This window comes from Babylonia areolata, chromosome 19, assembly GCF_041734735.1.
Source record: "Babylonia areolata isolate BAREFJ2019XMU chromosome 19, ASM4173473v1, whole genome shotgun sequence".
Taxonomy (NCBI): Eukaryota; Metazoa; Mollusca; class Gastropoda; order Neogastropoda; family Buccinidae; genus Babylonia; species Babylonia areolata.
This window is the reverse complement of record NC_134894.1, coordinates 3173878-3192514: the sequence shown is the minus strand read 5'-3', so window position 1 is coordinate 3192514 and position 18637 is coordinate 3173878. Positions and strand designations below refer to the sequence as shown.

The following is an 18637-nucleotide window of genomic DNA, read 5'->3' as shown; positions in this document are numbered from 1 at the left end:
CATGTCCACACCATGTACCACACCATGTCCACACCACATCCACCCACCTCCTGACCATGTCCATCTGCTCCTTCATGGGCACACCCCCAATCAGCAGGGCCGGCCGGAGGGAGGGGAAGCCGTCCGCTGCCAACTGGTCCATGTAGAACCTGAGGATCTCGTGTGTCTGGCGGGCCAGCTCTCTCTGCACACACACACACCGTCAGCCCTCGTCATCCTCACAAAATTCAGCCTTCTGAACTCACCAAAGGACAGCTGTTGATGACCCACTTACCAAAACACAGATGAGGATGATGCACATAACTAAAGACAGATGACCGTGATGCACTTAACTAAAGACAGATGATGATGGTGATGCACTAACTAAACAGATGAGGATGATGATGCACTTAACTAAAGACAGACAATGATGATGCACTTAACTAGAGACAGACAATGATGACACACTTAACTAAAGACAGACAATGATGATGCACTTAACTAGAGACAGACAATGATGACACACTTAACTAAAGACAGACAATGATGACACACTTAACTAAAGACAGACAATGATGATGCACTTCACTAAAGACAGACAATGATGACACACTTAACTAAAGACAGACAATGATGATGCACTTCACTAAAGACAGACAATGATGACACACTTAACTAAAGACAGACAATGATGATGCACTTCACTAAAGACAGACAATGATGACGCACTCAACTAAAGACAGACAATGACGCACTTAACTGAAGACAGACAATGATGACGCACTTAACTAGAGACACAGACAATGATGACGCACTTAACTAGAGACAGACGATGATGACGCACTTAACTAGAGACAGACGATGATGACGCACTTAACTAGAGACAGACGATGATGACGCACTTAACTGAAGACAGACAATGGTGACGCACTTAACTAGAGACAGACGATGATGACGCACTTAACTAGAGACAGACGATGATGACGCACTTAACTAGAGACAGACAATGGTGACGCACTTAACTAGAGACACAGACAATGATGACGCACTTAACTAGAGACAGACGATGATGACGCACTTAACTAGAGACAGACGATGATGACGCACTTAACTAGAGACAGACGATGATGACGCACTTAACTAGAGACAGACAATGATGACGCACTTAACTAGAGACAGACGATGATGACGCACTTAACTAGAGACAGACGATGATGACGCACTTAACTGAAGACAGACAATGGTGACGCACTTCACTTAACTAGAGACACAGACAATGATGACGCACTTAACTAGAGACAGACGATGATGACGCACTTAACTAGAGACAGACGATGATGACGCACTTAACTAGAGACAGACAATGATGACGCACTTAACTAAAGACAATGATGACACACTTAACTAAAGACAGACAATGATGCACTCAACTAAAGACAGGTAACAGGCGAATGGTGAAAGCACTGGATTTTCAATCTGAGAGTCCTGGGTTAATATCCTGGTGAGTAAGAGGTGGAGATTTTTTCCTATCAACACCAGTTGTATCTCCCAGGTCAACAGACATGCAATGTGTATACACACACAGAAGATCAAATACACGTCAGAGATTTCATAATTAATGTCAGCGTTCAATGCGTTGTAGAAACAAGAACATACCCGGCATGCATCCCCCTGAAAAAGGAGTATGGCTGCCTACATGATGGGGGTGAAAACATGCACATAAAAAGCCCACTCGTGCATACGCGTGAACATGAGAGTCGCAGCCCACGAATGAAGAACTGATGATAGATGAGGATGATGCACCTAACTGACAACAGATTATGATGTTCTTAACACAGAACATACATTATAGTGATGAACTCACTTAATAATAATAATAATAATAATAATGGATACTTACATAGCACACTATCCAGAAATCTGCTCTAGGTGCTTTACAAAAACGCTTTTGTTAACATAAAACATCATATCTATGTTACATACACACACCAAAATGTGACTACTCACACACACACACACGCACACACACACAGACGCACACACACACACACACACACACGCTGCATACATACATTTTAACATACATGTGTATCTAACAGCTACCCTAACACATACGCAAACATAGGCAGGCACAAACTTACATAAACACACGCACACGCACACACAATACACATTCATATATATTCATATGTATTCATATACACTTGAACAAAAACTCCCAAGGTCAGAACAGTTTATCCTATCCTGGCCCAACAGTACACATGTCCTATCCTGGCCCAACAGTACACATGTCCTATCCTGGCCCAACAGTACACATGTCCTATCCTGGCCCAACAGTACACATGTCCTATCCCGGCCCAACAGTACACATGTCCTATCCCGGCCCAACACTACACATGTCCTATCCTGGCCCAACAGTACACATGTCCTATCCTGGCCCAACAGTACACATGTCCTATCCTGACCCAACAGTACACATGTCCTATCCTGGCCCAACAGTACACATGTCCTATCCCGGCCCAACAGTACACATGTCCTATCCCGGCCCAACACTACACATGTCCTATCCTGACCCAACAGTACACATGTCCTATCCTGGCAACAAAGTGCCCTTCTCAAACCGTCATGTGGATTCCCCAGTTCCATTTAAAATGTCTCTCAAAAGACACCTCTTGTATTCTGCCTACCATCTTATTGACCAATGTACTTTTTGAGCTTTTGTTGGATGCACGTGCGCATGCGCATGTGTGTTTGTTTGCCCATTTGTGTGTCTTTATAATGACTTTGTAACTTGTAATTTGTTTCTTCTACTTCACAGACCAAAGTGTGATTGCAAGGGAGCATGATGTTCAAATTCTTAAGTTATTTTTTTCTCCATGATGTGAGCCTTATCAGATGTAAGTGCCTTATCTGTGACCAAATTAAATCTTTTTTAAAAAGTATGGGGTGCACCTTGTGCCCTGTATTGCTCTGTACGCTGGAAATTACAATATCATTCTATGTAATCATTATGATCATCATAATTACAATATCATTCTATGTCATCATTATGATCATCATAATTACAGTATCATTCTATGTCATCATTATGATCATCATAATTACAGTATCATTCTATGTCATCATTATGATCATCATAATTACAGTATCATTCATGTCATCATTATGACCATCATAATTACAGTATCATTCTATGTCATCATTATGATCACCATAATTACAATATCATTCTATGTCATCATTATGATCATCATAATTACAGTATCATTCTATGTCATCATTATGATCATCATAATTACAGTATCATTCCATGTCATCATTATGATCATCATAATTACAATATCATTCTATGTCATCATTATGATCATCATAATTACAGTATCATTCTATGTCATCATTATGATCATCATAATTACAGTATCATTCTATGTCATCATTATGATCATCATAATTACAGTATCATTCTATGTCACCATTATGATCATCATAATTACAGTATCATTCTATGTCATCATTATGATCATCATAATTACAGTATCATTCTATGTCATCATTATGATCATCATAATTACAGTATCATTCTATGTCATCATTATGATCATCATAATTACAGTATCATTCTATGTCATCATTATGATCATCATAAAGGACAGAGACACTGACGGAGGGGCAGACGATCAGGCCGTAGGGTCCCTCGTTGTTGGAGAAAGGCAGCTTGCGTTCCTGCTCCAGACAGAACATGATGATGGGCAGCGTGAACACCAGAGTCTTCCCCGACCCCGTGAAGGCGATGCCAATCATGTCCCTCCCTGACAACCTGAACAACACAGTGATCATGTCCCTCCCTGACAACCTGAACATCACAGTGATCATGTCCCTCCCTGCCAACCTGAACAACACATTGTTCATGTCCCTCCCTGACAACCTGAACAACACAGTGATCATGTCCCTCCCTGACAACCTGAACAACACAGTGATCATGTCCCTCCCTGACAACCTGAACAACACAGTGATCATGTCCCTCCCTGACAACCTGAACAACACAGCATCACATTGTTCATGTCCTTCCCTGACAACCTGAACAACACAGCATCACATTGTTCATGTCCCTCCCTGACAACCTGAACAACACAGCATCACACTGTCTCTCCCTGACAACCTGAACAACACAGCATCACACTGTCTCTCTCTGACAACCTGAACAACACAACATCACAGTGATCACGTCTCTCCCTGACAACCTGAACAACACAGCATCACACTGTCTCTCCCTGACAACCTGAACAACACAGCATCACACTGTCTCTCTCTGACAACCTGAACAACACAGCATCACAGTGATCATGTCTCTCCCTGACAACCTGAACAACACAGCATCACACTGTCTCTCCCTGACAACCTGAACAACACAGCATCACACTGTCTCTCCCTGACAACCTGAACAACACAGCATCACACTGTCTCTCTCTGACAACCTGAACAACACAGCATCACACTGTCTCTCCCTGACAACCTGAACAACACAGCATCACACTGTCTCTCCCTGACAACCTGAACAACACAACATCACAGTGATCACGTCTCTCCCTGACAACCTGAACAACACAGCATCACACTGTCTCTCCCTGACAACCTGAACAACACAACATCACAGTGATCACGTCTCTCCCTGACAACCTGAACAACACAGCATCACAGTGATCATGTCTCTCCCTGACAACCTGAACAACACAGCATCACACTGTCTCTCCCTGACAACCTGAACAACACAGCATCACACTGTCTCTCCCTGACAACCTGAACAACACAGCATCACAGTGTCTCTCCCTGACAACCTGAACAACACAGCATCACACTGTCTCTCTCTGACAACCTGAACAACACAACATCACAGTGATCACGTCTCTCCCTGACAACCTGAACAACACAGCATCACACTGTCTCTCCCTGACAACCTGAACAACACAGCATCACACTGTCTCTCCCTGACAACCTGAACAACACAGTGATCATGTCTCTCCCTGACAACCTGAACACCACAGTGATCATGTCTCTCCCTGACAACCTGAACAACACAGCATCACAGTGTCTCTCCCTGACAACCTGAACAACACAGTGATTATGTCTCTCCCTGACAACCTGAACAACACAGCATCACAGTGTCTCTCCCTGACAACCTGAACAACACAGTGATCATGTCTCTCCCTGACAACCTGAACAACACAGTGATCATGTCTCTCCCTGACAACCTGAACAACACAATGATCATGTCTCTCCCTGACAACCTGAACAACACAGTGATCATGTCTCTCCCTGACAACCTGAACAACACAGCATCACAGTGTCTCTCCCTGACAACCTGAACAACACAGTGATCATGTCTCTCCCTGACAACCTGAACAACACAGTGATCATGTCTCTCCCTGACAACCTGAACAACACAGTGATCAGTGTCTCTCCCTGACAACCTGAACAACACAGTGATCATGTCTCTCCCTGACAACCTGAACAACACAGTGATCATGTCTCTCCCTGACAACCTGAACAACACAGTGATCATGTCTCTCCCTGACAACCTGAACAACACAGTGATCATGTCTCTCTCTGACAACCTGAACAACACAGCATCACAGTGTCTCTCCCTGACAACCTGAACAACACAGCATCACAGTGTCTCTCCCTGACAACCTGAACAACACAGCATCACAGTGATCATGTCCCTCCCTGACAACCTGAACAACACAGCATCACAGTGATCGTGTCTCTCCCTGACAACCTGAACAACACAGCATCACACTGTCTCTCCCTGACAACCTGAACAACACAGCATCACACTGTCTCTCCCTGACAACCTGAACAACACAGCATCACACTGTCTCTCCCTGACAACCTGAACAACACAGCATCACACTGTCTCTCCCTGACAACCTGAACAACACAGCATCACAGTGATCGTGTCTCTCCCTGACAACCTGAACAACACAGCATCACACTGTCTCTCCCTGACAACCTGAACAACACAGCATCACACTGTCTCTCCCTGACAACCTGAACAACACAGCATCACAGTGTCTCTCCCTGACAACCTGAACAACACAGCATCACACTGTCTCTCCCTGACAACCTGAACAACACAGCATCACACTGTCTCTCCCTGACAACCTGAACAACACAGCATCACACTGTCTCTCCCTGACAACCTGAACAACACAGCATCACAGTGATCATGTCTCTCCCTGACAACCTGAACAACACAGCATCACACTGTCTCTCCCTGACAACCTGAACAACACAGCATCACACTGTCTCTCCCTGACAACCTGAACAACACAGCATCACAGTGTTAGGAAATGTGAAGGCAATATGGTATATAGAATACCTTAACTTCTCCAATAAGAGAAATTCATTTGTACTGCATAAATATGAATATGCATACATAAAAGACATAAAATGCTATGACATAAACCTTACTTATAATAAATATCAATCACAATCGTACACAAGCAATAATCACAGTAACAGAATAGGCATAAATATCAAACAATAATCAAACAGAGAGTTATCATTAAAAACCAAACTACTGAACATTATTTCAAATTAACACAGAGCATAAAATACAAACATACACAAACCCTCACAGTTAGGGAATCAATAACATTTGCCTGAAGGTAAAATTTGTTATACTTGCAAGGAATAATGGCTGTCACTACTTATGATTTGTGTTGATGATTTTTTTTCTAACCCTCCATTAATTGTACAGCTCATTTAGAGGTTCTTAACATGATAGTGACCATGATCATGTCTTGCCCTGACAACCTCAACAGCAGTTCTCACATATCTATCTTTTCCCCACTCTTCCTCTCTCTCTTCCTCACTGTCTGTTTCTCTCTCTGGAACATGTGTGTACATGAGCACACAGATACAAACATGTACGCAATCCAGTGACACACATAATTCTGTAGTTTTTCCCTATTTACTTTTCATACTGGGTTGATAGTAATTTGAAAACTGTCAGTATCAGTATCAGTAGCTCAAGGAGGTGTCACTGTGCTCGGACAAATCCATATACGCTACGCCACATCTGCCAAGCAGATGCCTGACCAGCAGCGTAACCCAACGCGCTTAGTCAGGCCTTGAGAAAAAACAAAACAAAAAAAAACAAACAAACCTATCGCATTCAAATACAAATTAAAGCACTGGTAATCTTTTTCCATTTGTCTTGCTCCACAATTCAAACACTCTTCGAATTTGTAACCCATAATCATGAACTTAATCTCTTTTCTTCTGCAAACAAAAATGCACACAAAAATCATACTCTTGTGTATACATACATGCACAAGCACACACTCTCATAACCACACACACCCATTTCCATGCACACACACACACACACACACACACAACCTACTCATGCACACACACACACACACAACGTACACACACACACACACAAACACACACACAACGTACACACACACATACACACATATACCAACCATAAGCACACACTCTCTCACTGTACACACACACATGACATTTCAACATACGCTATATGTGGACTGGAACTTACACTCTCTTTTTTCCTGTACACATAACAGATAAAGCAATCAGCACACTCACACAGTGGGTATGCCCTGTATCTGAATGGGGGTTGGCTTCTCGATGCCTTTCCGCTTCAAGGCGTGCAGGATGGGCTTGGGAAACTTCATCTCCCGGAAGGTTTTCACAGGGGGCGGCAGGTCTGAACCCTCCACCAAAATGTGCCACTTCTTGCGAACCTTCTCGTGATACGCTTTGGGGCGCGCCATGATGTAGCGAGGAGGCTTCCATCTGCAAAGCGGAAAAAAACAAAAGAGTAGCAATCTATAATTATTTGAGGTTTCATACATTGCCACAATGTGAACATGTATTGCATAAAAGATGAACTAATTTCAGAGTGAGATTGTGGGGTTAAGAAATCAAATCCGATCAAGTAATGTTGCTCAGACTTATCACAGCCTGCAGGGCCATTTCAGGGCTGACTGCCCATCACTTCTTCACACCAGCTGAAGAACCCAAGATAATGTTAAAACATCAAACAAAGCAACATAATAATAATAATAATAAAAATGGTATTTATATAGCGCTGAGTCTTATGCAGAGACAAACCAAAGCGCTTTTGCACCAGTCATTCACACGCATGCATAACTCTAAAACTGTCGAAACTAAAGACAAGGAAGGGCAGGCAAGGGAGGCTATTTTGGGAAGAGGTGGGTTTTAAGGCCAGACTTGGAAGAGCTGAGAGTGGAGACTTGACGAAGCGAAAGAGGAAGTTCATTCCAATCGCAAGGTCCAGAGACAGAGAAAGAACGGCGGCCAACAGTTGAGTGTTTGAATCTGGGTATGCGTAAACAGAGTGGATCCGAAGCCGATTGTAGTGAGCGAGATGGAGTGTAGAGGTGAAGGCAGCCACAGAGATAGGAAGGGGCAGTTTTGTGAACATAAACATAAACAACAATCACCCACGTCACTCAGTCCACATAAAACTTTACAAAAATTAAAAACAATGTAAAAACATTGATTCATCCATGTATGTTTCAGTTCACATAAAAATTAAAATGAAGATAAAAATGTGTTTTTGTTGAGGAACAGAAAGAGGCCAGGAGGGCATCCTCAACAGGCTGTCCATGGAGCTGGCTGTAAAACAGTCCTCAGTGCTGTCACCATTTCTTGCTTTCTGTTTGCTGCCAAGCATTCACATCGTTTCAGTGGTGTTACTGTACTTGACGGACGCAACAGCTGACTGGTTAAAGCATTGAATTTTCTGTCTGAGGGTCCCAGGTTCAAATCTCTGTAACAGCACCTTGTGGGTAAAGGGTGGAGAGTTTTCCGAACTCCATGGTCAATACATGTGCAGACCTGCTAGTGCTGAACCCCCTTCATGTGTGTGTGTGTATATATATATATTAATATATATGCCTGCAGGAGATCAATTATGACATTTGAGATCCTGTAATCAATGCCAGTGTTCAGTGGGTGATGGAAACAAGAACATACCCAACATGCACACCCACAAAAACAGAGTATGGCTGCCTACATGGTGGGCTAAACAAAATGGTCATACATGTAAAATGTTACATGTCTGCATGAGTGTGCATGTGTGCGTGCCTGAAACATAATTGAATGACACAGGAAACGAATGATGAGCGCCCAATGGTAACCATCGGTCAATTCTACCCAGGCAGGCAGCCTGCTGTGCAAATGACTCCATGTTTTTAAAGCGCTTAGAGCGTGGTCTCCGACCGAGGACAGGTACTATATAAGTACCCACATCATCATCATAATCATCTCCCCTGCTGCCCAACCCCAGTTCTCCAATCACAGCCACACCCTGGCTCTTCTGCAGCAGTCCCAGAGCCAGCAGTCCACAGGGTGCTGTCAGTGAAAGTCACCATGTTGCCACACTCCACACCACACTCTTTTCAGCTCCTAAGTTTCAGTTTCAAGGTGTCAAAGTCTGCAGAATGATCTATAAACACTCAAATCTACAAACAGAAATATGCTTCAGTTTAAGAAAATGTTGTTTCTTCAAAGGAGCAGATGCCTGAACTACACATACAACAAACCCAAAGCAATGGTCTTGGTTTGTCTAAAAATTCTTCTTCTTCTGCGTTCACTCGTATGCACACGAGTGGGCTTTTACATGTATGACCGTTTTTACCCCGCCATGTAGGCAGCCATACTCCGTTTTCGGGGGTGTGCATGCTGGGTATGTTCTTGTTTCCATAACCCACCGAACGCTGACATGGATTACAGGATCTTTAACGTGCGTATTTGATCTTCTGCTTGCATATACATATGAAGGGGGTTCAGGCACTAGCAGGTCTGCACATATGTTGACCTGGGAGATCGTAAAAATCTCCACCCTTTACCCACCAGGCGCCGTCACCGTGATTCGAACCCGGGACCCTCAGATTGACAGTCCAATGTTTTAACCACTCGGCTATTGTGCCCGTCAGTCTAAAAATTCAATTTATGTATTTATTCATTAATGTCAAAAACATAAAATGAAAAGAAATAAATAAATAAGGAAATGCATTAAAACACAAAAAAGGGAAGGAAATATACAAGGTAAATTATTTTAAATACAGCTGCTGTCTTTAATGAAATATGTGGTGGCAAATATAACCAGACATTTTATTTTCTGTAAAAGATCATCATTCCAAAAAAATTTAAAAATCTGTGTTTCAACATCAACAACCACTTCAGGTAACAAGGCTGACAGATATAACCAACCAGACAAGAAAAAAACGAAATATTTCATTTAACCAGAGTAATCAGATAAGCAAAGAAACATCCTTATTTTCACCCAGTCCTGGGGAGAGAGGGGGTGGGGGAAGGGGACCTATTCAACACCAGATGAACTGATCTGTACAGATCTGAACACACTTGTACTGACTGGTGCCTCTGCTTACCCTGTGTAAAGGTGTCTGTAAATATATCTTCAGCCAGGAAAAATCTCTCGAACTTACCCTGTGTAAAGGTGTCTGTAAATATATCTTCCTGTAAATATATCTTCACCCAGGAAAAAGCTCTGGGACTTACCCTGTGTAAAGGTGTCTGTAAATATATCTTCACCCAGGTAAAAATCTCTGGGACTTACCCTGTCTTGATGGGGTCTGTGTATTCAATACCTTTGGCCAACTCAGCAACACCCTTCAGAGCTGGAAAAAGAAATGTTTGAATCATTGTTTCCATTTCTTCTTCTTGTTTCATCTTTGGGTTTTTTTCTTTTTCTTGTTGTTGTTAGCTTTGTTTTTGTTATGAATAAACAATGAGGCCAGGAGATGAAATGATGAACAAATAGTAAAGAGTGGTAACGCTCTCCATGCACAAGATACACAATTTCAAGTCAGTGCTGTTTACACTACCGATTCAGCTAGCATACAGGTCAATAAACGGTACACTGGAACACATCAAGACACTTCCTAAAAAAGGAAGCACCCGGCTTGTCCTCATACCAAAGCACATTGGGTTATGCTGCTGGTCAGGCATCTGTGGAAAGCTTGAATGTTTGTTGTCCACAGAACGTGCGCACACACGCACATACACATACACACCCCACACCTACACACACACACACACACACACACACACACACACACACACATATATATATATTTGTCTACTTATCAGACTGGATTTCTTCTTCAGAATTTTGAAATTTGCCGGAGGACAACACTTATGTTGCCATGGGTTCTTTTTCAGTGTGCCAAGTGTGTGCTGCACACAGGATCTTGGTTTATCATCTCATCTGAATGATAAGACACTCAGTTTAATTTTCCTGTGGAGCTTGGGAGAAAGGGCAAGGGGGGGGGAATGGAACACAGACCTTCATGGACACTGTGCTGGCAGAGAGGTGTCTTAACCAATCTGCCACCTTGCCTTCATGGACACTGTGCTGGCAGAGAGGCGTCTTAACCTATCTGCCACCTTGCCTTCATGGACACTGTGCTGGCACAGAGGCGTCTTCACCTATCTGCCACCTTGCTCACATATATAAACGTACACGCACTATCAACAGACACATTTAACTGTGGATCCTGTCGTCAGCCCCCACTTGTATGTAATGTGCAATGTGTGGTGTATAGTCAAGTGGGCACATGCACTGACATGCTCTGAGTGTGTGTATGTGTTTTGACTAATTTGATGGGAAGGAGGCATGCGTGTGTGTGAGCATGCACATGTACTTGCACAAGTTTTATATATGCACATATGCATATGTCACAACATCCTACTGTATTTGTGTTTGTCAGTGATTTTTGATCACGTTTGTTTGTCAATGATTTTTGATCATGTTTGTCAGTGATTTTTGATCATGTTTGTTTGTCATTTGATCATGTTTGTTTGTCAGTGATTTTTGATCATGTTTGTACCCTTGATGTACTATCCACCCCAACATTCCTTTGACCCCGCTACACTGGATAATACAGACATAGTCTGTTTTGTTCTGTTCTATTCAGTATTCTGTTCTATACCAAGCATAGATACATGTGCACATTACTCATACCCCAACACAGGTCAATCCCTGACATGTAAGCACACATACATGTGCATAAGTACACCTACTTCATGCTACATGTCAGTGCAAAGCATAAAACACCAGGCTTTGCACAAAGCACTTCACAAAGCAACACTGATGGACCAACAACACAGTACGTACCTTTACTTTCTGCAACACTGATGACCAACAACTCAGTACGTACCTTTACTTTCTGCAACACTGATGGACCAACAACACAGTACGTACCTTTACTTTCTGCAACACTGATGGACCAACAACACAGTACGTACCTTTACTTTCTGCAACACTGATGGACCAACAACTCAGTACGTACCTTTACTTTCTGCAACACTGATGGACCAACAACACAGTACGTACCTTTACTTTCTGCAACACTGATGGACCAACAACACAGTACGTACCTTTACTTTCTGCAACACTGATGGACCAACAACTCAGTACGTACCTTTACTTTCTGCAACACTCTCCAGAATCTTCTGCTCTTCCTTCAGGAGTTTCTCTCTGGCTGTCTCCTTTCGAGCTGAAAACATACAGCAAGATCAATGTGTGCTTTCTTGATTTTTATCAATATCTTTTTTTAACATCTGTGTGTGTGTGTGTGTGTGTGTGTTCTTACTGCTTTTGTACTGACATGTCTTAACATCTTTCTCTCTCTCTCTCTCTCCCCACATGTGTCCATCTGTCTATATCCCTATTACCCGTCTCCTTATTTTCTATTTTGTCTGTTTCTTACATCTGTGCTTTATATTTCATCATTATTTTTCTGTGTTAATTTCACTTGAATCATTCATGTGCAGCATTCATGCTTGGGCTTTGTTGTTGTTTTTCCCTTGGTGTGTGTGTGTGTTTGTGTGTGTGTGGGGGGGGTGGGGTGGGGGTGTGTGGGAGGGTGTGTAGTGTGTTTCTCGCTTTCGTTTCATAAAGATGTGAGCTATGTTGTGACTCAGTTTGACACTTTGTTGTCCTTGTACATTATACATGTATTGAGTAAAAGGAAATTTATATGTGTGTATGTTTGTGTGTCCCTTAGAACAGTGGCAGATATGTAAGCTGGCCAAAGTGGCAATATCTTCACTGTTGGAAATTAAAGACTCTCTCTCTCTCTCTGTCATAACCACTGCCCCATACTCTTCGATTCTCTCATGATACAAAATGTTGCCACTGTTAACATCTAGACTGCTTATCAGCTGGCTCTGTGATTAATATCTAAAGGTTCTTTTACCTATAATCTTCCTCCACTTTACTCAGGTACCCATTCACACCTGAATGGAGTGGGGAAAATGGGAGTACAAGCCTTTTCCAAGAACTCAACACCATGCTGAAACCAGACCTTGAACCCTGACAGCAGGTGAACACTGGATCAGAAGTCGAACACCTAACCACTTCTGCCAAGACGCCTCCTACAGTGTGAAAAAAGTACTCGCTCTCTCTCACCAGAGACCAGTTCACAGGACTGTCATCATCCTTACGGCACAGCTGAATCACAGCTTCTGATGACATATAAATGGGTGCCCCTAATACACTGAACGTGGCAAGGATGCACAGCATATTCATGAAGCAGTTTCCTGGGACATTCTACAAGTTATCAGAACAAACACACACAAAGAGTGGAAACAGCCTGTCAGAGCCTATCAGTCTGCCATGAAAACAACTTCTTTCCCTTCACTAAATCTACCTTTATGTACATGAAGCAAAAGAATGACCCTCTGGAGGCAGTCTGGGACCTCCTAGACGAATGGTGAAAGAGTTGCTGGGACCCCCTAGATGTATGGTGAAAGAGTTGCTGGGACCCCCTAGATGTATGGTGAAAGAGTTGCTGGGACCCCCTAGATGTATGGTGAAAGAGTTGCTGGGACCCCCTAGACGTATGGTGAAAGAGTTGCTGGGAACTCCTAGACATATGGTGAAAGAGTTGCTGGGACCCCCTAGACATATGGTGAAAGAGTTGCTGGGACCCCCTAGACATATGGTGAAAGAGTTGCTGGGACCCCCTAGACATATGGTGAAAGAGTTGCTGGGACCCCCTAGACATATGGTGAAAGAGTTGCTGGGAACCCCTAGACATATGGTGAAAGAGTTGCTGGGAACCCCTAGATGTATGGTGAAAGAGCCCCTAGACGAATGGTGAAAGAGTTGCTGGGAACCCCTAGACGAATGGTGAAAGAGATACTGGAACCCCTAGACGTGTGGTGAAAGAGTTGCTGGGACCCCTAAGATTTCCGTCATGTCAGAAACCCTGTGAACAGCACTTGGCAGGGCACTTGACAGGCAGGAGACAAGGCTGCCAGAGCACTTCCACTAAGGAACACAAAATTTCTCTCATACATGTGTGGATATGCAAGTGTTAGTGCACACAAGCACACACACAAACGCACACACGTGTGCACACTTTCACACACAAACACTCACACACACAAACACGCACACATGCTTGTACACTTGCACATGCACACACACACACACACCACACTGAAACAACACAAATACCTTCAGTAAAAAAAAAAAAAAAAAAAAAGAAAAAGAAAATAAAAGTATAGTCTAAAACCAACAAAACCAGTCGACCTTCTGCCTTCTTCTTCAGTTCGCTGTGCTGATCCAGAAGACTGATGTAAGCGTTGGGTCCGATGTCCTCTTCTTCCTCCTCCTCCTCCTCCTCCTTCTCTCCATCGTCAGCCGGAAGGTTGTTGTCGCTGCTGTCTGCTGCCCCACTCCCCGACCCCTCCTCCTCCTGCATCAGGCGCTTCCTGATGTGCTGCAGCTGTCAACATGACAACAGTTCCACTGTCACCGCAGTGTCACTTTCACTTTCAGTTTCTCAAAGAGGTGTCACAGTGTTCGGACAAGTCCATCTACACTATACCACATCTGCTCGGCAGATGCCTTACCAACAGCATAACCAAGTGCGTCACTGTGTTCGGACAAGTCCATCTACACTATACCACATCTGCATGGCAGATGCCTGACCAGCAACATAACCAAGTGCATCACTGTGTTCGGACAAGTCCATCTACACTATACCACATCTGCATGGCAGATGCCTTACCAACAGCATAACCAAGTGCGTCACTGTGTTCGGACAAGTCCATCTACACTATACCACATCTGCACGGCAGATGCCTGACCTGCAGCATAACCAAGTGCGTCACTGTGTTCGGACAAGTCCATCTACACTATACCACATCTGCATGGCAGATGCCTGACCAGCAGCATAACCAAGTGCGTCACTGTGTTCGGACAAGTCCATCTACACTATACCACATCTGCATGGCAGATGCCTGACCAGCAGCATAACCAAGTGCGTCACTGTGTTCGGACAAGTCCATCTACACTATACCACATCTGCTCGGCAGATGCCTGACCAACAACATAACCCAACGCACTTAGCCAGGCCTTGAGTGCATGCATACATATTTATGTACCTATCAGAGTGGATTTCTTCAACAGAATTTTGCCAGAGGACAACACTCTTGTTGCCATGGGTTATTTTTCAGTGCGCCAAGTGCATGCTGCACACAGGACTTTGGTTTATCATCTCATCTGAATGACAAGACGCTTAGTTTGATTTTCCAGTCAAACTTGGGAGTAAGGCCGATAGCAGGATTTGAATCCAGACCCTCTGTTTTGGCAGATAAGTGTCTTAACCATTCTGCTACCTCCCTCTGGAATGAAGTGGAAGAAAGTGTCGGACCATGCAGACAGATCCCTACATGCTGCACCACATCTGCTGAAACACAACAACAGCAAAACACAGAGCAGGAGCCTAATCTTTGCATAATCCAATGCGCTCATCAGGCCATGCAAACCTACACAAGGCAAAGAAAAAACAACAACATAATGATATATGTATATATATATATAAAGATATCTATAAACACTAAAAAAAATCTGTTAAAAACAAGAGAGGCAAGGCCTTCAAGACTCACTTGTGATACACTTTAAAAAAAAAAATCTAATCATTAAAATGTGTTATTTGTTATTATAAAGCTTCAGGTTAAAAGAAAAAGAAGAAGAAAAAAGTCCTAACGGCAGATTTGAACCCCGCGTGTTCAGGAGAGAAGAAACGGTCTTACCCATTACACTATCAGGGCTCCTTAGCTGAAGCTGACATTCAAAAATATAACATTTAAACACGCTTTTTTAAAGGGCGATAAATCGATTGCAGTATTCGCAGTCAGAATGCTGTTTAAATCATATTATTCTGGTGTATCTTGGGCATTAAAAAAATCTTTAAGGGCAATTAAAAATTCTTTTTAAGCCCGCGCTAAAGGGGACGTGGCTATCACCGCAATCACACAGCAACATTTAGCCGTTTTCTCTGGATCTAGATAGATGTACAAGTTTAGTTACACCCGGTTGACAAAGTCGATTCCATTTCTCTTTTTTTTTTTTTTTTTTTTTTTTAAAGACTTTTTGCTATAACGCATATTCTTGAAGCTCTATGCTCTTTATGTTCATTCTAGTTTTATAGTTTTAAAGTTGATATGAAAACTGAGTATTTTGTTAAACTAATAGCATGTAGAGCCAAGCACAAGTACTTCTAAACGTCGTATGAAGTGAAAAGGACTTCATTTTGAGAAAAGTCAAGACTGGAAATTTTTACGTTTCATCAATTCAAGGGTATTAACTCTCATGGTTTATTATTTTTAACTGTGAATTCCGACTGATTCTGTGGATATTTTTATGGCAGTTTGGGGCATAATCCAGTAAGTGATGAGGTGTTCACAAATCTTTCTTTGAATAAATATTTAATGGTCTCCTCTGACTTTCCATCACATGTTATCGTGTATTGTCGATTGAATATAGGACTGAACGGGCAGGTCAACAACTTGAAACAAAATGGCGTTGTTCGTGTTTGCGAAGAATATGAGCACGCGCTTTGAACATGTATAAATATGTATACGCAATTGATTTTTGCCCATGACCTTCAGGGCTCAACCAATAGATCTATAAAGTCCAATCATCGTATTGATTTTAGTATTTTCCGAAAAAGACCACTTGGGCGAATGAACACAGTGAAAGCCCTGTACACTGAGAGTAAAACACACAAGCTTTTCATGTATTGAGTATAAATTCAAAATGTAATGTTTAAGATGAGAACAATCAGTTTAAAGCAAATTAAGCCAACTAACATTAATTACAGATTAATTTCCCTTCTTTACTATCTGCACCAAAGACATGCAAAATAAATATAACGTTCATGCTCAGCAAAAGAAGTTCCGGTTTGAACAAAAAATGATAAAAATGACTGCTCTTGTTGTTGAGTCAGAACATCAGATCAAAGTGCCAAGTTTAGAGAATAAAAAATATATAAATATAACAGTAAATTCAGTTTGCATATAATTTGGCTTCTTTTTCTTATTTTTTTGTGCCCATCCCAGAGGTGCAATGTTGTTTTAAACAAGATGACTGGAAAGAACTGAATTTTTCCTATTTTTATGCCAACTTTGGTGTCAACTGACAAAGTATTTGCAGAGAAAATGGCAATGTTAAAGTTTACCACAGACACACACACACACACACACAGACACACACACACACACACACAGACAAACACCGGGTTAAAACATACTCACTTTGTTTACACAAAACCAGAACAGAGTAAAACAACAAACAAACACAAACAAATAGGAAAGTACATTGAAATATAGTTATAGGAAAGATGCGTGGAGACAGTTGTCACCAAGTGGGTGAGTGTTTCATGGTGGATGGTTTTTATGTGATTATTTCTTCTTTTTTTTCTGTCTTTCTTTTTTTTCCCAACCAATGAAGATAACCCCATGTAGAACATTTAAACAACAGCAACAAAAGAAGCTATGAACAAAAAAGGAAATTTTCTATCTAAAATTTCGTTTATGTGTAATTAAATCAAAATTTAAACACAATTCTTCTGTATTTTTCACAACACACACACACACACACACACACATGTAACCATAAGAAGAAAGAGGCATAAATAGCGAAAAACTTAAATTGTCATTCAGACAATTTCTCTCTCCTCCTCCTCCCCCACTTCTTTCCCTATTCTCACACACAGTATTTCTGCATGCAAGCACACACACAGACAATGTATGCATATTTAATTTTAAGTTCAATGTGACAGAGCGTGCAGACTAATCCATACGTATCCACTTTACCACATCTACTTCAGAATTGTTTAAAACGAGAGCAGATGCTTGACTTACACATAAACTCCACATTCTGGTCAAACCATGACAGCCTACCACAGGTTTGAATAAAAACTTAAACCCCCCAAAATCAAACTAAATGCAATGTATCAACAAATAACTTTTGATAATATGTTAAAAATCTACATCAATAAACATCGCATATACACAAAAAACAAATGATTACATTTTTGTTTTAATCACAAGATTTACTTCTGACTTCTGTATCAACAAGGGGGAATGTTGTGTTTGTGTGTGTAATAATGTCTTCATTGTTTGTATCACTGTTGCTATTGACTGCTGCTAAGAAATATTAAGTGATATTAAGTAAGAAAGTATTCAATTACACAGGAACAGGGAAAACTGCCCAGAAACAATCAACACCACACACACACACACACACACACACACACACACACACACACACACA

The 18637-nt window shown here is 42.0% G+C and overlaps 1 protein-coding gene across 1 annotated transcript in view; it reads right to left on the bottom strand.

Moving 5' to 3' along the window:
- Positions 1 to 18637, bottom strand: part of LOC143293382 (putative ATP-dependent RNA helicase DDX41) — a 36841-nt gene that overhangs the window by 12420 nt on the left and 5784 nt on the right. Inside the window, exons 3-8 of the mRNA XM_076604194.1 lie at positions 14606 to 14801; positions 12489 to 12563; positions 10622 to 10682; positions 7600 to 7809; positions 3643 to 3796; positions 48 to 184 (exon numbers count right to left, since the gene is read on the bottom strand). Coding sequence (XP_076460309.1) covers positions 48 to 184; positions 3643 to 3796; positions 7600 to 7809; positions 10622 to 10682; positions 12489 to 12563; positions 14606 to 14801 — 833 coding nt within the window. The remainder of the gene's footprint in view (positions 1 to 47; positions 185 to 3642; positions 3797 to 7599; positions 7810 to 10621; positions 10683 to 12488; positions 12564 to 14605; positions 14802 to 18637) is intronic.